This window comes from Arachis hypogaea, chromosome 5 (genome assembly GCF_003086295.3).
Source record: "Arachis hypogaea cultivar Tifrunner chromosome 5, arahy.Tifrunner.gnm2.J5K5, whole genome shotgun sequence".
NCBI lineage: Eukaryota > Viridiplantae > Streptophyta > Magnoliopsida > Fabales > Fabaceae > Arachis > Arachis hypogaea.
Genome location: NC_092040.1, coordinates 30,059,506 through 30,081,223, shown reverse-complemented (window position 1 = coordinate 30,081,223; position 21,718 = coordinate 30,059,506). Strand labels below are relative to the sequence as shown.

General features: G+C 35.0%; 1 protein-coding gene across 1 annotated transcript; it reads left to right on the top strand.

Annotated features, from left to right (window-relative positions):
• The first annotated feature begins 18,888 nt into the window (after nt 1–18,888).
• Nucleotides 18,889–20,956, top strand: LOC112801069 (xyloglucan O-acetyltransferase 1). Its single transcript, XM_025843599.3, has 2 exons — nt 18,889–19,335; nt 19,689–20,956. The coding sequence occupies exons 1-2, from the start codon at nt 19,083–19,085 to the stop codon at nt 20,798–20,800; spliced, it is 1,365 nt and encodes a 454-aa protein (XP_025699384.1). The 5' UTR covers nt 18,889–19,082; the 3' UTR covers nt 20,801–20,956.
• Nucleotides 20,957–21,718: the final 762 nt, after the last annotated feature.

The window sequence follows — 21,718 nt, the reverse complement described above, 5'->3', positions numbered from 1 at the left end:
ATATATATTAATTATAGTCATTAATTATAGCTACTAACTTCTTTTATATCTATGGTTTTTTTTTGTCTGTAATGCTAAAGGAAAAAAAATAGTTAAAATTTGTCTTATTTAACATTTATTAATTGTTATAACAATTAACAAACACCAAATAAGATAATTTTTTGTTTTTTGACTATTTTTTGTTACCAAATATTTTTGTTTCTTTATATATATATTATTGGACAGCTAAATTTTACCTTGATAATTCTCTTTATTATAGATTAATAAATTTTTTAGTGTACGTAAAGTGGATCCTCTAAATATATTTATTTTGTTTAAATAGTTCTTAATATTTTCTTATATGTATACATATATATTGATTGTACGTAAAAATATTTAAGTCATATATTATTATATATTTTTTGATACTAATTTTATATATATATAGGCTATAATTATTCAATGATATTTTTTTTCTTTTTATTAATATCATCGTATACGTAAATTTATAATCTTCATAAATCACGGTAATCTTTGTTAATAACAGTAATCTTCATAAATTACTATTAAAAATATGACTTGTATACTAATTGATTGTATCTAGTAAAAAATTATACTAATTAATTATCACTTTTGAATAATAAAATAAATAATTTTAATTATGTATGATTAGTGAATAATCTAATTAATATACAATAATTTCTTTTTAATAATGCCTTCAGGCAAATAACAGTATCATAGGAATAATAATTATTATTATGGAAAATATTATAATTGTGAAAAGTATCAAAGATCAGTATAAAAATATGTGAAACAAAGTGATTAGAGTATAGAAAGAGTCATAGAAAAAGTACAAATAAGTATATCGAAAAGAGAAAGAATGATGAATTATTAGAAGTAATAAATCATTACAATAATATGAGGTAAGAGTGGTTATTTATACTTTAACAGCATATAACAAAATAAAGGCTAGCTCAACAAATCCTAATTACCTTGCCAACTCATCTAACAAATTCACTAACAACACATAACAACTTCTAACCACATGGCTCAAACCTAAACCCATAGGGTGCTACTATTCTCAACCCTTAACCACATGACTCCTTCTTTGGACTAAAGAGAGGAATAACTGCTGCAACCCTGAGCTTCAGTCTAAAGTTGAGAAAGGGTGCTTGGGAGAGTGGTTTAGTCAGGATGTCTACCAATTGGTCCTACGATGAGATATAAACTACATGTACTTGTTGTATAATTCGATTGCGGATAAAGTGCAAATTGATCTCGAAGTGTTTGGACCAATTGTGCAAAATTAGATTCTTTGTCATCAATGCGGTACTATAATTGTTGTAGAACAGTGTTGACGGTGACTCTGAAGGTAAATGCATCTCATGAAGTAGTTTCTGGAGTCAAATGGTGTTCGTCATAGCATTTGACAGTGCTGTAAATTTGGCTTTTATACTAGATCTGGACACTGTGACTTGTTTTCGACTAGACCATACAATTAATTAGCTTAGTGCCAAAAAAAATACAATACCCTGAGACAAAGCTTCTATCATCGGCATAAATGGCCCAATCAGAATCACTAGACGCTAGTATCCTTAAACTATCACTTTAAGAATGTGAGGCCCGAATGCAAGTGTCGTTGCCAAATAGCGAAGGATCTGCTTGACGGCTTTCCAATGCTGGTTAGTCAGGGAATACATGTACTGTGCAACTTTGCCTACCACGCACACGATTTTTGACCTAGTGATGGTGGCATACTAGAGCCCACCTACCACAGACCTATAGAGATTAGGGTAGTCAAAAGGTGAACATGATGCAACAGTAAGCTTGGGGATGCTGAGCATTGGTGTTGGAATAAGCTTTGCAGCGCTCATGTTTACTCTTTCTCTTGCAAATATTTTATGTACTTGGTCTAAGGCAATGCCAATGAATTATTAGAGTTGCGAACCACTTCAATTCCCAAAAAAAAAACTCATTTCACCAAGGTCTTTGAACTTAACACAACATTCAACTTCTTAATGAGAGTCTCGATTTCACATGGATTTGTGCCAGTGATAAGGATGTCATCGACATAAGCAAGGAGATAGGTGGTAGACTAATGGCATTGTCTCACAAACAAGCACGGATCAGAGGTTGTGCTACGAAACCCAAAGTTTTGAAGTGTACTGCTTAGTTTGAGGAACTACGCTCGCGGAGTTTGCTTCAGTCCATAGAAGGCCTTTTCTAGTTTGAATACAAGTCTAACACCAAATTCATACCCTTTCAGGCTGCACTATGTAGACTTTTTCATGCAGATCCATATTTAGGAATGTATTATTAAAGTCGAACTCCCTGACTTTCCAATCCCGTGTCATTACATGGATAGTACCCTTCTTACTGTGGCAAATTTTACAACTGGGCTAAACACCTAGCCATAGTCCAAACCCTCTCTCTGGTGGAAGCCCTTGGCCACTAATCTGGCCTTGTGTTTCTGCATCTTTCTATTAGGTTGCCGCTTAATACGAAAGACCCGTTTGCATCCAATGGATTCCATGCCTTCTGTCTCAAGGGCCGGCCTCCAAGTTTGATTTTTCATGAGCGCTTCAAATTCATTATTCATGGTTACCTTCCAGTGGGGTGACCTTAGTACTTGGGCAATTGGCGGATGAAATTGTGATCACATCAATATAGTATTCTTTGTTATTGTATGGAATCATTATTATGGCTCTTGGCTATGTGTGGACACAACTCCGTTCAACTTAACCAGCAAGTGTACTGGGTCATCCAAGTAATACCTTACGTGAGTAAGGGTCGATCCCACAGAGATTGTTGGTATGAAGCAAGCTATGGTCACCTTGTAAATCTCAGTTAGGCAGATTAAATTGGTTTATGATGAGTTCGAAAATTAATAATAAACAGAAAATAAAAAGGGATAGAAATACTTATGTAAATCAATAGTGGGAATTTCAGATAGGCGTATGGAGATGCTGTGCTCCTCTCGTATCTCTACTTTTTTATTACATTCATCCAATCCTTCTTACTCCTTTCCATGGCAAGCTGTATGTAGGGCATCACCGTTGTCAATGGCTACATCCCATCCTCTCAGTGAAAATGGTCCTATGCTCTGTCACAGCACGGCTAATCATCTGTCGGTTCTCAATCAGGTTAGAATAGAATCCCTTGATTCTTTTGCGCTTGTCATCACGCCCAGCCTTCAGGAGTTTGAAGCTCGTCACAGTCATTCAATCCCAGAATCCTACTCGGAATACCATAGACAAGGTTTAGACTTTCCGGATCCTCATGAAATCTAGCTTATACCACAAAGATTCTGTTGGGGAATCTAAGAGATATGCGCCCGGCCTAGAGTAGAACGGAAGTGGTTGTTAGTCACGCGCATTCATAGGTGAGAATGATGATGAGTGTCACGGATCATCACATTCATCAAAGTTAAGTATAACGTATATCTTGGAATAAGGATAGAAGAGAATTGAATAGAAAGTAATAATAATTGTATTGAAACTTGAGGTACAGCAGAGCTCCACACCCTTAATCTATGGTGTGTAGAAACTCCACTGTTGAAAATACATAAGTAAAAGGTTCACGCATGGCCAAATGGCCAGCCCCCTAAAACGTGATCAATAGTCTCCTAAGATGAAGAATAAAACAAAACTGAGACCAAAGATGTCTAATACAATAGTAACTTATCCTATTTATACTAGACTAGCTACTAGGGTTTACATGAGTAAGTAATTGATGCATAAATCCACTTCCGGGGCCCACTTGGTGTATGTTTGGGCTGAGCTTGATCTATCCACGAGCTGAGGCTTCTCTTGGAGTTGAACTCCAAGTTATAACGTGTTTTGGGCGTTCAACTCCGGATCATGACGTGTTTCTGGCGTTTAACTCCAGACAGCAGCATGTACTTGGCGTTCAACGCCAAGTTACATCGTCAATTTCCGAATAAAGTATGGACTATTATATGTTGCTGGAAAGCTCTGGATGTCTACTTTCCAACGCCGTTGAGAGCGCACCATGTGGAGTTCTGTAGCTCCAGAAAACCCATTTCGAGTGCAGGGAGGTCAGATTCCAACAGCATCAGCAGTCCTTTTGTCAGCCTTTCTCAGAGTTTTGCTCAAGTCCCTCAATTTTAGCCAAAAATTACCTGAAATCACAGAAAAACACACAAACTCATAGTAAAGTCCAGAAATGTGAATTTAACATAAAAACTAATGAAAACATCCCTAAAAGTAGCTTGAACTTACTAAAAACTACCTAAAAACAATGCCAAAAAGCGTATAAATTATCCGCTCATCAGCAATCGTGGCTAGTTTTTTCTCAGTCAGATCTGACTCTGTACTCTATAGTTGAGACTAGAGCACTTGCGGTTTATAGATTACTGCACGTGCCCTAGTATTCATGGGATGAACACGAGCACTAGTCTTGAAAGGTTGTTCATGATTTTCAATTAACCCTGCATTATCACAAAAGGAAAATAAAGTAGTAGGTGAACACAGATATGTATTATCAGATAATGAGTAAGAAATGACATTAGTAGCATTGGCAATAAACCCTAATACTTAGTTAAATGGTAAAGAGGAGGGCTTAGAGGAGAGACATAGGTTTGGTCTCAAGGTAAGGACGTCAGTGGTGGAAGGTGGGGATTGTGGTGTGGTGTGTAGTGCTACATCAAATAGTGATACAAGATCAGGAATTGCTGGGATTGAAGTAGGAGCAACTGCTGCTAAAGATAGGGATTAGTAAGGAGGGGTTGGATGGCTGGATGGTAGAGTGATGGGTAGTTGATATGATGAGATTGAAGTCATATGTGGTGGTTGCTGGATTAGTCTAGAAAGTTGAATTGAAGTTATGTGTGGTTGAGGAGGAACAGAACTACTTATGGTGGTGACTAAGCTTGGATATGAAAACTCAATTTCATCAAATATGACATGGCAAGAGATTAAGATCTTTCCATGTCGAGTGAGACATTTGTAGCCTTGCGATGTGAAGAGTATCCAAAAAAAAGGCATTTTGGAATTTTGAAGTTAAATTTCTAGTGTTGGTAGGGTCTTAGCATGTGCATCCAAAGGTCTTTAAGGCTGTGTAGTCTGGTATTTGTTTGATCATTAGTTCAGATGGTGACTTGTGATGTGTTGTAGGTGAGGGAAGTTGATTGATGATGTGCGTGACTGCTAGAAATGCCTCATCCTAGAAGTTGAGTGGCATCCCCGCTTGGGACAATAGAGTCAACCCCATTTCGGTGATGTGGCTGTGCTTTCGCTCAGCACAACCATTCTGCTCGTGTGTGTAAGGACAACTCATCTTATATGCAATTTCACATTGTATCAATGTTTGAGTGAAGCTTTAAAAGGTATACTCTTTGCCATTGTCTGTTTGCAGGGTCTTGATCCTATAGCCAGTCTTGTTCTCAAAAAGAGTCTTATATTGTAAGAAGGCCTTATGTGCCTGGCACTTATTGTGTAAAATCTGGTAGATTAATAAATAATTAACAAATAAATTAATTATGAGCTAAAGAGATTATGAAATTTAATTTTATAATTTGAAGAAATAAATATAATTAAAATATGAATTAAAACACTAATTTTAAAGATTTTAGCCTAAACTTAGCCCAACGAACCAAACCAATTGAACCGGACCCATTTTGGGCCCAAAACCCAACATATATATAACTCAACTTAGCCATTTCTCCCATTCATTTCATCATTCATGCTGATGAGGGAAGGGGTCAAGGGAAACCCTAACATCCATTGTCAATCCAACTTTAATCTTCCATATCTTTTAATCCGGAGTTCCGATTGACGAGCCATTCATGGCCATGCGTTCATCTTAGACTCTATTTCAATTCTTTCTAATTGATTTGGTAATGAATCTTAAAATTCTTGTCCAGATCTTCCTTCCTTATAAATTCGTGCTTTTGATTTTTGGGATGTTGAATTATTGTGATTTTGATTATTTAGGTGTACTCTAGCATGGATTATAAGTGAGTTTCATCCAAATTTTCAAGTGGATAAGAAAAGGAACCCGTATCCCTTTTGGTTGCTTCGATTTAAAATGAAAATTGGGTTCGTGCAGTGTACCATTCGAAGATCGGGTGAAAAATATTTTAAATCGAATAAGTTATGGCTGTTGAAAGATTGTATGTCAAAACTAAATTTTTATCATTCTGCAACCTTGCTACCGAATCTGTTTCTTCTCAAGATCGTACGCCCACGCATACGCGTGGCCTATTTTTTTGCACAACGCACACGCGACTGGTTCCATGACAAGGGACGCGCGCGTAAGATGTATTTTCACACTCCCACGCGTACGTGTGGCACCTGTTCCAGCAAACATGATTTTTTAAGGTTTTAAAACCTATTTTAAACTTCTAAACCTCTATTTTCATTCTTTTGGTCATAAATAATAGTGTTAAACCTAATAATCAGATGAAGTTAGGAAATGAGGATAACTTGAAGGTGAAGTAAAGTTGAAAAGCGATGAATAGATTATGAAATGTTACGGATGATCACATATCATACTTGGCTGGATATTCAAATGAATGATTATGTATGATACTTGGCTTGGATGATTAAATGATCTGAGATACGAGATTTTCTGGATAAAGTACCGTGACTTGATTCCCTAGATAAAGTATCGTGACTTGCCACCATGTGTACCAGGTTGAAAACTCGATACTCTGTTGACCCTACGACATAAGGGTGAACGGGCACTATAAATTCCCGGGAATGTAACCCCCATTGAGCAATATTGATTATTTGAGAAAAAGCTATGCATAGACTCTTGGAGATGCACATTAAGGGACAGTTTAAGATTTTCAGACTTGTTGGGTTGGCTGGATAACCGACAGATGAGCCTCATCAGCCCTAGGACAGGCATGCATCATATGCATATTACTTGAATTACTTGCTTGTGCTTTAACTGGGTGTGCCTAAATGTACTTACCATGTTAAATGTATATTTGTTATCTGCAGTATTTGTAACTTTCTTGTGCTTGCCTTTATCTATTTATTTGTCTGTGAAACGCATTATTTGAGTTGGAGGAATGGGGGAATGGCAGTATGGGACTTAGATTTAAGGTTAAGTTAAGTTATGTTTAGATACTCTTAGAAAACCACCTTTTATGACATCTGTTTAATACTTTAAGCTCTATAATCTGAGTGTCGGCATTCTAGGATTGCCTCCGGTTCTCATTTCATACTATGTTGTTGTTTTTCAGATGTAGGTCGAGAGGCATCTCACTAGGCGTCTGGATACCTGAGACGAAGTGGTTACTGGGTTATTTTTTTGTGCAGTGATGTATATATATTTACTTGGCTTTTTCTTTGCATAACTTATTCTTTTTTATCCTCTTAGAGGTTTATGGAGAGGCAGGATTGTGTTTATGTACAATTGGGTTTTAGATATGTATATATATATATATATATATATATATATATATATATATATATATATATATATGTGTGTGTGTGTGTGTAAATATTCTCCTGTCAGCCTTGACTTCGTGGGCTGAGTTAGGAGCTTGTTATTTTATATCTTTGACACACTATTCCTACTTTTATTATCTTATGTTTAATAGTTATTGTTTTCTTAGCACACAAGTTAACTCGTTCCTTGAGCATTACGCTTTTATTTTACGATTTTTATTCCCTCTATTCTTCAAGGCTCCTAGCATATTATAATCTTTCTGATATTATATGTACACATTTTATTTTAGGGGTCGTAATACTACACCACCTCTGTTTTATGACTTAAGCGTAAAGCTCAGTGTGGTAGGGTATTACATTATGGTATCAGAGTAGTTCGTTTCTGTAAAGCCTGAGAGATGGACTGACTATGCTTCTGTGCATACTCTGCGTGTAACTATGTGGTACCTAGGATATCTGACTAGTATATGTAGCATACATGTTCATGAGCATGCATTTGGGATTTTAAAATATTAAACTTGAGATATTGAGACTGATCACCTTAATATCAATTGTTTGGTGTGAATAGGGACCAAATGACGTCTCATGGATCCGAGCGAGGTGCCCAGAGGGAAAATCTTAGGACCGAACCAATGCAAGGACCTCGAGATGGAAGCTCGGTGCTGGTACAAACAATGCAGGTCAATACTACAGGTCTATGACCCTTACTGATTTTCTCAAGAGTGGTCCACCTCAGTTTAATAGAAATGCCAACGCATTAGAGGCTGATTGGTGGTTCGAAATGTGGAGAGGTTTTTGTACACTCAGCACGTTCCTGAAGTACAGCCAGTAGAAATAGTAACCTACATGTTGGAAGGAGATGCTCAGAAATGGTGGCATGAGTTATGTCATACCTTGCAGATGGAGTTAAGAGATGTTCCTTGGAATAGATTCAAGATGGAATTTTACGGAAAATATTTCTTACATGCACTTCACACTGCAAAGGAGTTGGAGTTAATGCAGCTGAAGCAAAATAATATGTCTGTTGCTGACTATACCCGTGAATTCGACAACTTGTGCCGTCTCTCAAGAGTTTGCCAAGGAAATCCAATCGACTATGAGGAGTGAAAGTGTGCTCAGTATGAGAAAGGACTTAGGAGAGACATCTTTAATTACGTGTATCCACAAAGGTTAACGAATTTCATTGAATTGGTTAAGAAAAGTCAATTCACAGAAAATTACTCTATGAAATGAGTGATGCTACAGGAAGGTTTTGGAGAGATTGCTCCAGACGAGCCGCCTAGGGCCGGGTTAGATGAATGCTACAAGTGCGGAAAGCCGAGGCATATGGCTCGAGACTGTTCACACAGGAAACGTCGGGATGCAGCCGAATCCGATTCTCAGACCTGAGGTAACCATAAACTAGCTGTTAAATTTTGAACTTCCTTATATATCATTAATATGTGATATTCTTTCGTAATATATGACGCGCGTTGATAATTGTGGTGCGAAATTTATAACCCACAAACTAACCGGCAAGTGCACCGGGTCGTACCAAGTAGTACCTCAAGTGAATGAGGGTCGATCCCACGAGGATTGATGGACTAAGCAACAATGATTAAGTGATTTACTTAGTTAGACAAACAAAAAATGGTGTTTGAGAGTTCAAAAAGCATTAAACAGGAAACTCAGAATATCAGAAGACAGACAATAAATAAGTTGGGAATAAAATATGGAGAAAGCACTTAAGGCTTCAGAGTTATCTATTTTTCGGATTGACTTTTCTTATTAATTTATTTTAATCATGCAAGATTTAATTCCTGAAAAACTACATATGACTAAATCCTAATTTCTTAGACCTTTTTAGTCTCCTTTAAAATTCATCAACCGCCAATTCCTTGGTCAATTAATTCCAATTAGAGGGTGAAGTTCAATTCTAGCTATATGCCACAGAAATTCTAATTACCCAAATATAAGAGGATTATATGTCACGTATCCCGTTAAATCCAGATAATTAGAAATTAAGGAGAATATGTTTTCAAACTGTTGTTCAAGTAAAGAGCTTTTTCAAGTTATACAAGAACTCAATTAGAAATAGGGTCATACTTCTGTTCTACCCAATTTCATAAACTAAGGAATGAAAATAATTTTTGAAATATAAATCAGTATATAAATTAAAATAGAAAAAACAAGGAACAAAATCAATCCATACAATAGACAAAGCTACTAACCTTAACAGTGGATGTTTAGTTGCTCATGGAAAAGAGTGAAAACTAAGATTCTGGTAAACTGTGAATTTTTAGGATGAGATAGAATTGGGCAGAAGTGAAGTTTCTTTTTTCTTTTATATCTAATCCTAATTAATTTAAAATATATTTTCTAAAACTAAAATAATATCTTTTCCTATTTTAAAAATAAAATTTAAATTTAAATCAGAATTCATTAATAATCCACGCCTTGTAACGTGGGGACCACTTGGCTTCACTAGGATCCACGCCTAACTTCATGTTGTTCACCACACAAAGCGCCTAATTTGAACTGAAGAGGAGGCAATGCGCCTAACTTGAACTGAAGAGGATATGTTGGGTGTTGTTGTTGTTTCTTGCGCCTAACTTGAGAAATCTCAAGTTCGGCGCAGCCTTGGCAGATTTTATGGAAAAGAAGTATAAAATATTATATATCGTTGGAATGCTCTGGAAGTTAGATTTCCAACGCCACTAGAATCACGTCTATTGGACCTCTGTAGCTCGAGTTATTTAGGTTTGAATGCAGAGAGGTCAGGGTTGACAGCATCATTCGCATTCTTCTCTTTTTCTACGGAAACTCCATAAAATCCAGCCGAATGCTACCTGAAATAAACAAAATTCCACACGACTCAAAGTAGCATCCATAGTGGCTAAAAGATAATTAATTCTTGATTAAACTCAATAAATTAAATGCAAATTCAATAGGAAAAGATAGGAAAGATGCTCACACATCAAATTGTAAAGCCCAAGTCGATGATTGGTTGAAGGCTGTTAGTTGTTAAGATGGAGTAATATTTAGTTAACTTAAAAGGGTGGATCAGTTTGGAAGGATGTTAGATTTAAAATAGATAAGGGTTAGAGATGAAGATATTCTGAAAACTGCTTTCAGAACATGTTACGATCATTATGAGTATACAATGATGTCTTTTGGGTTAACTAATACTCCGGCAGTATTCATAGATTATATGAACAGGATTTTCCGGCCATATCTGGACAAGTTTGTTATTGTCTTCATTGATTATATTCTTGTTTACTCTAAGACTGAAGAGGAGCATGCTGATCACTTGCAAACTGTGCTGCAAATTCTGAGAGACAGGAAGTTATATTCTAAGTTATCTAAATGTGAGTTCTGGAAGAGTGAGGTGAAGTTTCTCGGTCACGTGGTGAGTAAGTAGGGAATAGCTATGTATCCTGCTAAGGTGGAAGCAGTAATAAATTAGGAGTGACCAACTTCAGTGACAGAGATCTGGAGTTTCCTAGGTTTGGCGGGGTATTATCGAAGATTCATTAAAGGATTTTCACAGCTCCCTTACCTTTAACTAAGTTGACTAGGAAGGATACGCCTTTTGTTTGGACTCCAGAGTGTGAGGAGAGTTTTCAAGCATTGAAGCATAGGTTGACTACTGCACCCGTGTTGGTATTGCCTGAACCAAGTGAACCATTTGAAGTGTACTGTGATGCATTATTAAAGGGTTTAGGGTGCGTTCTAATGCAGCATCGAAATGTTGTAGCATACGCCTCACAGCAATTAAGCCCGCATGAGATGAACTATCCGACTCACGATTTAGAACTTACTGTTGTTGTGTTTGCTCTAAAAATATGGAGGTATTATCTCTATGGCGTTAAGTTTCATGTCTTCTCATACCATAAGAGTTTGAAATATCTCTTTGAGCAGAAAGAGTTGAATATACGTCAGAGGAGGTGGATGGAGCTTCTGAAATATTATGATTTCGAATTGAATTACCATCAGGAAAAGCGAACGTTGTGGCGGACGCCTTGAGTCGGAAGTCTTTATATGCAGCTTAGATGATATTGTGAGAAGAAGAGTTATTAAAGGCATTTCAAGGTTTGAACCTAGGAGTTAGAGAAGAATATGGAATTCTGTGTTTGAGTAAGTTGCAGATCTCAAGTGATTTTAAATCAGAACTTCTGAAGGCTCATAAAGATGGTGAAGCGTTACGTAAGGTATTGCCAACAATTGAACAGGGAAGACAGTGGAGAATGTCAGAAGGTAAAGATGGTTTGTGGAGGTTCAAAAACCGGATTATTGTGCCGATGTCGGAGACTTGCGATAGAGTATCTTAAAGGAAGCTCATAAGAGCAGGTTTTTAATTTATCCAGGAAGCACCAAAATGTATCAGGATCTGAAAGCGATGTTCTGGTGGCCAGGAATGAAGAATAATGTGGCATTGTATGTATCTAAATGTTTAACGTGTCAGAAGGTTAAGATTGAGCATCAGAGACCATCAGGAACCCTTCAGCCTTTAGAGATTCCACAATGCAAATGGGAGAGTATCGCAATGGATTTTGTGATAGGTTTGCCTAGAACCCGGTCTGGTTGTGACACTATTTGGGTGGTTGTGGACCGACTGACAAAATCAGCTCACTTTCTCCCCATTCGAATAAGTTGCACAATGGAGAAATTGGCCCGAATGTACATTAAAGAGATTGTCAAGTTGAACGGCGTGCCTTCTACCATTATATTCGACAGATATCCTCATTTCACATCAAGGTTCTGGAGAGCTTTTCAGCGTGCATTTAGGAGTCAGTTAAGTTTGAGTAGTGCGTATCACTCTCAGACATATGATTAGTTAGAAAGAACTATTTAGACTTTGGAGGATATGCTAAGGGCTTGTGTTTTGGACCAGCCGGTGAGCTGGGATCGGTATATGCAATTAGTGGAGTTTACTTATAATAATAGCTACCATACAAGCATCGGAATGGCTCCATATGAGGCTTTGTATGGTAGAAAATGTCAATCTTCACTATTTTGGTATGAAACTGGAGAAAGAAGTTTACTAGGGCCTGAGATGATAGCTGAGACTACTGAGCAAATAAAGAAGATTCGTAGCCGAATGCTTATAGCCCAGAGCAGTCAGAAGAATTATGCTAATCAAAGGCGAAAGCCTTTGGAATTTGAAGAAGGGGAGCATGTTTTTCTAAAATTTACACCAACAACTGGAGTGGAAAGAGCTATTAAGACTAAGAAACTAAATTCCCGTTATATTGGACCGTTTGAGATCCTAAAGAGAATTGGGCCAGTGGCTTATAAAATCACCTTACCGCCATATCTTTCAAATTTGCACGACGTGTTCTATGTATCACAACTTTGGAAGTATACTCCTGATGTGAGTCATGTTCTGGAACCGAAACAAATTCAAGTAAGAGAAGATCTAACACTTCCAATAACTCCAGTGAGAATTGATGACACCAGTGTTAAACGACTACGCGGGAAGGAAGTATCACTGGTAAAAGTAGCTTGGATTCAAGTTGGTATCGAGGAACATACTTGGGAACTCAAATCAGATATGCGAAAGGACTACCCATATCTCTTTTTAGGTAATTAAATTTGAATTTTGAGGGCAAAATTCTTGTTAGGTGGGTAGGATGTAAACACCGATAAATTAGTAGATAATTAGTCAATAAATTAGTTTTTAATAAGGAATATTAGAAATGCAAATATTATATCAAATTAGGATAGAGCTCATCGAAACGAGAATTTTGACACTAATTTCGAAGAAAACGGTCCAAAATTGGACTGAACGGACTGAACCAGTTGAACTGAACCCAAACCGGGCCGTCGGTCCAACCGGACCGACCTATTAAATGAACCCAAGCCTTTCTTCCCCTTCATTTCAACAAAAACAAAACTGAAGCACACATAGGGGAGAAGAGAATGAAACTTTACCGAAACCCTTACGGTGAACTCCGAATCCCGTAAATCCTCCGTCCGAACTCCGATCGCCGCACCGTTTGCGGCCACGGGTTCACTGCATCGAGCTCTACATTTTTATTGGAACAATTTCATAGGTAAGTCATTAAATACTCCTAGCCACTCATTTCTCCCAATTTTTGAAAGTATGGTATGGGTATTGAAATTCCTTGCTTTTTGATGTTTTAGGATCCAATTAGTTTGAGAAAAACGTTCACTCATGCTTATGTGAAGCTTGGGTAAGGTGAGAATATGATAATTCTATTTTAATTTTATTGAATTTGATCTTTGAGTATTAAATTGGGTATACATGTGTTATAAATGTGTATTAGGTTGAGAATAAATAATTGTAGCTTGAAATTGTGAATATTGGAACTTAGAGGAAGCTGAGCCTAGTGTTTATTGAATTTTGAGTGGTTGTGTCTGTGTTGGATAAATTTCCTTGATCGTTACGTGAAAATTGGCCAAGGTATGGTTTAGGTTTCTTGCATTCAATATATAATGTTCTGTGAAAACTTAGGCTAGATGACCGTAGGATAAGTTGGAACGTATGTGTATATTGTGGTTTAGTGTTTTGTTGTTAAATATGGGTTGATGTGATGCTGATTAGTGGAAGGATTGAAATGTTGTTAATCATTGTTTTGAGGATGTTGTTAATCATTGTCTTGAGGATATAAGTATGTAATTTATGAACTATGGTTTGGTTATGGGATTTTGGCATGTATGTATGTAGTTATTGATGGTGGATTTGGCATATGTATATGTTTTTGTTATTGGTGTGAAGTGTGATTTTTCATGGTGGTTATGGTGTTGAGGAAGAAGAACCTTTTTGGAGCTAGCTTGTACAGGTTATGGTGTTGGCAATATGGGAACTATTTTGAATGAGGTAGAGGTTTTGTAAGTTACAAAAGTTGTTTTTGGCCGAACTTCAGCGAGGCATAACTTGTCTTTTAGACCCACAATTTGTTTCCAACTTGTTTTAAAATGAAAATTGGGTTCGTGTAGTGTATGCCATTCAAAGATCAGATGAAAAATATTTTAAATCGAACAAGTTATGGTTGTTGGAAGATTGTATGTCAAAACTTAATTTTTATCATTCTGCAGCCTTGCTACTGAATCTGTTTCTTCTCAAGATCATACACCCACGCGTACGCGTTGCATGTTCTATTGCAAAGCGCACGTGACTGGTTCCATGCGCACGCGTGAGAACGTGACATGAAGATTCCACCTACTCGTACGCATGACAAGGGACGCACAGGCGAGCTTCATTTTCACACTCCCACGCGCACGCGTGGCACCTGTTCCAGCAAACATGATTTTTAAGGATTTAAAACCTATTTCAAAGTTCTAAACCTCTATTTTCATTCTTTTGGTCATAAATAATAGTGTTAAACCCGATAATCAGATGAAGTTAGGAAATGAGGATAACTTGAAGGTGAAGTAAAGTTGAAAAGCAATGAATTGATTATGAAATGTTACGGATGATCACATATGATACTTGGCTGGATATTCAAATGAATGATTATGTATGATACTTGGCTTGGATGATTAAATGATCTGAGATACGAGATTTCCTGGATAAAGTACCGTAACTTGCCACCACGTATACCAAGTTGAAAACTCGATACTCTGTTGACCCTATGACGTAAGGGTGACCGGGCACTATAAATTCCCGGGAATGTAACCCCCATTGAGCAATATTGATTATTTGAGAAAAATCTATGTATAGACTCTTGGGGATGCACATCGAGGGACAGTCTAAGGTTTTTGGACTTGTCGGGTTGGCTGGATAACTGACAGATGAGTCTCATCAGCCCTAGGACAGGCATGCATCATATGCATATTACTTGAATTACATGCTTATGCTTTAATTGGGTGTGCCTAAATGTACTTGCCATATTAAATGTATATTTGTTACCTGCAGTATTTGTAACTTTCTTGTGCTTGCCTTTATCTGTTTATTTGTCTGTGAAATGCATTAATGGAGTTGGAGGAATGGAGAAATGGCAATGTGGGATTTAGATTTAAGGTTAAGTTAAGTTAGTTATAGGTTTAGATACTTTTAGAAAACCACCTTTTATGCCTTATGTTTAATACTTTAAGCTCTGTAATCTGAGTGTCAGCGTTCTAGGATTGCCTCTGGCATTTCCAGGACCTTATATCTTATGTGTGTGGCACCTTTACCATAATGAGAACCTCCAGTTCTCATTCCATACTATGTTGCTATTTTTCAGATGCAGGTGTCTGGATACCTGAGGCGAAGTGGTTACTAGGTTATTTTGTTGTGCAGTGATGTATATATATGTACTTGGCTTTCTCTCCGCATAACTTATTATTTTTTATCCTCTTAGAGGTTTATGGAGAGGCAGGATTGTGTTTATGTACATTTGGATTTTGGATATATATATATATATATATATATATATATATATATATATATATATATATGTGGTTACTAGGTTATTTTGTTGTGCAGTGATGTATATATATGTACTTGGCTTTCTCTCCGCATAACTTATTCTTTTTTATCCTCTTAGAGGTTTATGGAGAGGCAGGATTGTGTTTATGTACATTTGGATTTTGGATATGTGTGTGTGTGTGTGTGTGTGTGTGTTTGTTTTCTTAGCATGCAAGTTAACTCGTTCCTTGAGCGTTACGCTTTTATTTCGCGATTTTTATTCCCTCTATTCTTCAAGGCTCCTAGCATATTATAATCTTTCTACTATTATATGTACATATTTTATTTTAGAGGTCGTAATACCACACAACCTCTATTTTACGACTTAAGCGTAAAGCTCAGTGTGGTAGGGTGTTATAGAGTTGGATTCGGTAATGGTTAGGGCTCCTGAAGCCAAACGACGCCGTTTTTGTAAAAAGTTAGAAAATCGACTAGATCTCGATTCGGTTCAACTGACCGTTTCTCGGCCGGTTTAGCAATCTAATTTTGGTTTTTCAAATTTTTGGTTTTCACATTTGTCCAAATTGTCATTCTCATCGGTTCATGATTTGACCGTTCAACTCGCTGATTCGAACTGGCTTTCAGAACCTTTCCAAGATATGAATATGCTTATGTGTATTGAAGAAAAACTTTTCATCTAATTTTCTTTGAGTATTGGAGAATTTAAGAGAAAAATATGATAATATATTGTAGAGTAAAGCATCGTTTTTGTCTCCAACGTTTGGGGTAAGTCCCAAAATTATCCCTAATATTTCAATCGTCCTATTTAAATCCCTAACGTTTCAAAATTGACTCAATGTTGTCCTGCCGTTAAAGATCCGTTAACAGAATTGACGATGGAACAAAATTGAGATGATTTTAAAACGTTAGGGACTTAAATATGACAAAAACGTTGAGGATAAAAACGATACATAGAAATAAATTTTAATTTAATTTTATCCTTCAATAATATCAATTTTTTACTATACATAGTATTCAATTATTTTTTAATCACATTTAAGTAAATTAACTTAATCACATTACTTTCGTTCTAAATAATTTTTTTTTATAATTTTACTCTTAAAGATTTTTAGTTATCATGAAATATTTATAGAATGACTAGTATATAAATTTTTGGAAAAGAAAAAATAATATATATATATAATAAAATATAAATTATACCTCTTGTCTCTAATGTATCAAAATTCTTTAAAATTATAAAAAAATAAATTTATTTAGAATAAAAATAATATGATTAAGTGTAATTTACTTAGATGTGATTAAAAAATAATTGAATACTATGTGTAGTAAAAAATTGATATTATTGAAGGATAAAATTAAATTAAAATTTATTTTTATGTATTGTTTTTGTCCCCAACGTTTTCGTCCTATTTAATTCTCTAACGTTTCAAAATCGTCTCAATTTTATCCCACCATCAATTCTGTTAACGGATCCCTAACGGTAGGACAACGTTGAGTCAATTTTGAAACTTTAGAGACTTAAATAGGACGATTGAAACGTTAAGGACAATTTTAGAACTTACCCCAAACGTTGTGGATAAAAACGATACTTTACTCTATATTGTAATATTTATGTATATAGGTGATTTTGGATCAAACTAATTGTGGAGTTTAAATTTACAAAATAATTTATATCGTAAAATATTTATATCATAAAATATTTGAATTTTAATAATTTAAGTATTTAACTATGAAAAATATAATTAATTCAGTAATTATAAAAAAATTGGAATAGTTTAATAAAGTTACAATTTTTTTTTTTTGCATAACTATCAGTTTTGTCAAACTAACCTAATTTATAATTGTTATCAAATTAGTTTGATTTTTTATGTTTAGAATTATTTTCAATAAAATTTTTATTGTTAGAAAAGGGTAATTTCCTCAATAAAACAAAACAAAGGGATGACATGTGTTAGTCATTTGCCTAGCCTCTCCATCGCAGATCGCACTTACATGTTTCAGTGATGCCACTTTCGAAACTTATGCAATGCTGATTGAGGTGGAAATTCTTAGAGAAGAAAAACGACAGGTGCTAAAAAGGCTTTGCACATCACAAAGTTGTTGTGATTTAATCTTCAATTAATAAATTCTTCTTGAAATTGTTTTGGAGGGTTAGTTAGTTTTATAATCTTTAAAATGTATAGAATCATTATTAATCTATTAGAGCAGGTAAACAACTACTAATAGCATCCAATGCTTTTTCACAAAAGAGTGGTATTAGTCATCTGTGTCATCCCAATGAGTCAAATCAGCAACACCATCAAATTGAGCCATCACAATTCACAACACGTAAGTTGCCCTTGTCAAAGTCACTATTACTAGGTTACCACTCATGCATTTTATGTCTAATTTCAAAATTTATAAATGGAAAAACTATTTAAAAAATATATCAATTTAACTACAATTGAATGAATAAATTATTAGAGCCTAGTACAACAAAATTAGAGAAATCATTAACAGCTAAGGAAAAGTTAATTTTATGGAATTAGGGTGTGTTTAGAAGTTTACGAAATTAGAATTAATTTGATTTGGAAATCAAATTTTTTTATTTGGAATAAAATAACAAAAAAAAATTGAATTAATTAGTAAATCTCGCAGATTTACATTATATCTAAACTAAAAAATTCTTCTATTTTTGAAAAGATTTAATTTGAATTAAAATAATTTGGTGTCTTTATAAAAAAATTAATTTTATTCTTTAGGTATTAAAAAGTTATAATACTGGACTTCGGCCACTGAGACTAACCAAACAAACTAGGTCCGGTGTCTGAGGCCACCCTAGTTGGTCGTCGTTATTAGTGGAGATAAAAAAATGTGTAGTAAATAAATTATTAAAATATAAAATAAGATTATTTTTAAATTAAATTAATTTTTATTATACATTATTAGATATAAACACAATAATTTATTCTGGATTTAATTTATTTCAAATAAAATAAAATAAATTCCAATAATATTTTGTTTCAAACACACTCTTGTTTAGTTGATTGGATATGAAATTAGAGAAATTATAACAAAATTGATATAGCACTATCCTCCCTATGGCTTGAAAAACAATCCAATATAAATTGCTGAGACTTAGGTGTCAACTTTAGCGTTCAATCAATAAACAAGACTAAAGGAACCTGCTCCTCTGCTGTTCCCTATTTGACTTTCATTTTTCTTGATCAATTCCAAAGAGAAACGTGTCTCTTACTCTCTTTTTGTGTCTTCTCACTTCAAAACATCATATACCAGAACAAACAAGAATTTCAGAAGCAAAAAGAAAGAAAGAAAGAAAGAAGGCTATGAAAAAAATGGGAGCTACTGCAACTCCATTATTCAAGGATCATTATTCCATTTCAATTATCTCACTCACAAAGACGCTTCTTCCTTGGACTTTCTTTGCTCTTTTTTCCATAGCTTTTGTTCGTTTGTACTTCTATCCTTTTCTACCTTTTACTACTACTCCATCACCAAAAACTGATGACTTCTCCCACTCCTCTTACCCTTTTCTTCATGCTTCTCTCCCTTCTTCTTCACCTTCTCCTTTGTCTTCAGGTACAAATATACATAACTTGATGTTGTCAATACTATTTCACTTTTTCTTAATTACTGTTGTTTTTGACAGAAAGATACATTGAAAATTTAAAATCAGACGTATCAATTTGTAGGTACTATGGTATCAAAAGTGATAGTATCACCATCATAATATACTAATGGATTTGATTTTGATTTGAATTTTAATTATATTAATTTAGTCAAAATAATATTCATTTTAAAATAGACGGATTAATATACTAGTGGATTTTAATTTTTTAACATTGAGATTCTAATTAACAGCATCATATGATGTTGCCAGAAATGGTTAATTTGTTGATCAAATCTTACTACTATTTGATTTTTCATTGCAGAGAAGGAAAAAGTTTATGAAGAAAAATCATGTGATTACTCTAATGGCAAATGGGTCCGTGACAAGAGAGGACCTTTGTACAATGACACAAATTGTGGCATGATGAAAGAAGGTAGAAATTGCATAACACATGGAAGACCTGACTCAGAGTACCTTTATTGGCGATGGAAGCCAAGTGAATGCAACCTTCCAACGTTTGACCCCAACATTTTTCTCCAACTTGTTAGGAACAAGCACATTGCTTTCGTTGGTGACTCTCTTGCTAGGAACCAATTAGAGTCATTACTATGCATGATATCCACTATTTCAACTCCAAAAGTTGTGCACCAAAATGGTGATGGTCAAGGTAAATTTGGTCAATGGCACTTTGCTTCACACAATTCAACCATATCATTGTATTGGTCTCCATTTCTTGTTCAATGTGTTGAGAAATCAAGCACAAGGCCCAATAATTTGTTGTATTTGGAGCGTGTTGATGAGAAATGGGCTAGGCATATGGATCAGCTGGACACGATTGTGTTATCAATTGGGCATTGGTTTTTGCTTCCAGCAATTTACTATGAAAATGGTTCAATTCTAGGTTGTCATTACTGTCCTGGTCTTAATCACACAGAGATTGGATTTTATGATGTGTTAAGGAAGGCTTTGAGGACTACATTTAATAGCATAATTGAGAGGAAATTAAGAGGTAAGGGCAAAAATGGAATTATCGATGTGGTTGTGACAACATTTTCACCCCATCATTTTGAAGGTGATTGGGATAAGGCTGGTGCATGTCCAAAAACTATGCCTTATGAGAAGGGGGAGAAGAAACTTGAAGGAATGGATGCTGAGATGAGGAAGATTGAGATTGAAGAAGTGGAAATTGCTAATAATAAGGCCAAATCCGAATTTAATGAATTTGGAAGGCTTATTAGGTTAGAGGCATTAGATGTAACGGAATTAGCATTGTTGAGACCTGATGGGCACCCTGGTCCTTACATGAATCCTTTTCCATTTGCCAGTGGAGTTCAAGAACATGTGCAAAATGATTGTGTTCATTGGTGTTTGCCAGGGCCTATAGACACGTGGAATGAGATTTTGATGCAGATCATGAGAAAATGGGAGAAATAGAGACAATGTAACGAGTTAAGGAGAATCATATTTATCTTCTTAATTTTATTGTATACTTTAGGAACATTTCATGGTGGTCATGGAAGGACCAATTCCAGTTGAGGATTGTCTATATTCTTTGGATATGAAAAGGGAATTAATTTAATTTGTTACAAACATTTTGCAATGATTGTCACACAAAAAAAAAAAAAAAAAAATTATGCAAGGATGGCCAGCAAGTTTTTTTTTTCCCAGTCAGACAGTGGCGCTCTTGTATTTTATATCAGACAGTGCTAGCGGGAGTTTTTAATTTTGATATTGGATTTTTAGTAATGTTTTTTAATAACAGGTAAAATTTAGTGTATATTTTTTTGTTATATGGAGATTATAAATTTGACATTTTGATTTGTGAAATTTAACTTTTTTTTCTCTTAATTTTTAAAACATAAAATCTATCATTTGATTTGTGAAGTAACATAAAACTTACCTTTCTATTTATGAACTTTAATGTTTTAAAATTTTTAAAACACAACTTACCTTTTGATTTATAATTACTCCGTGCTAAATTAAAACACACTACTTTTTCATATTCGAGAATAACATAATAATAATTTTTTTATTAAAAAAAACAGCCTGCTAGGGCTACTCTTGTTATTTATTTCCTTGGAATACATCATAATTTTTTTTATTTGACTTTTAAGTGTGATTTTTCAGCTAAAAAAAACATTTGAGAGAAAATTGTAAATGGTAAACTATTATATTTGACTTTTTCATTTTTTAAGTGAATAATAACAGAATTATTTCATTTTAGATTACTAGTTAAACTTCTTTATATATCAACTAATCTTGAAGTGGTATTAAGAAATTCACAATTGGGTTGATTTGAAAGAATGAGAGAATGAGAGAGCGAGAGGGGAGAGGGCCATAATGGGTGGGAAA

What these genes read in the sequence shown, in the direction of transcription:
- LOC112801069 (XM_025843599.3), top strand. Translation starts at nt 19,083, where the DNA reads ATGAAAAAAATGGGAGCTACTGCAACTCCATTATTCAAGGATCATTAT. An exon ending in ACCTTCTCCTTTGTCTTCAG is followed by an intron (nt 19,336 to 19,688) that starts GTACAAATATAC and finishes TTTTCATTGCAG; the next exon opens with AGAAGGAAAAAGTTTATGAA.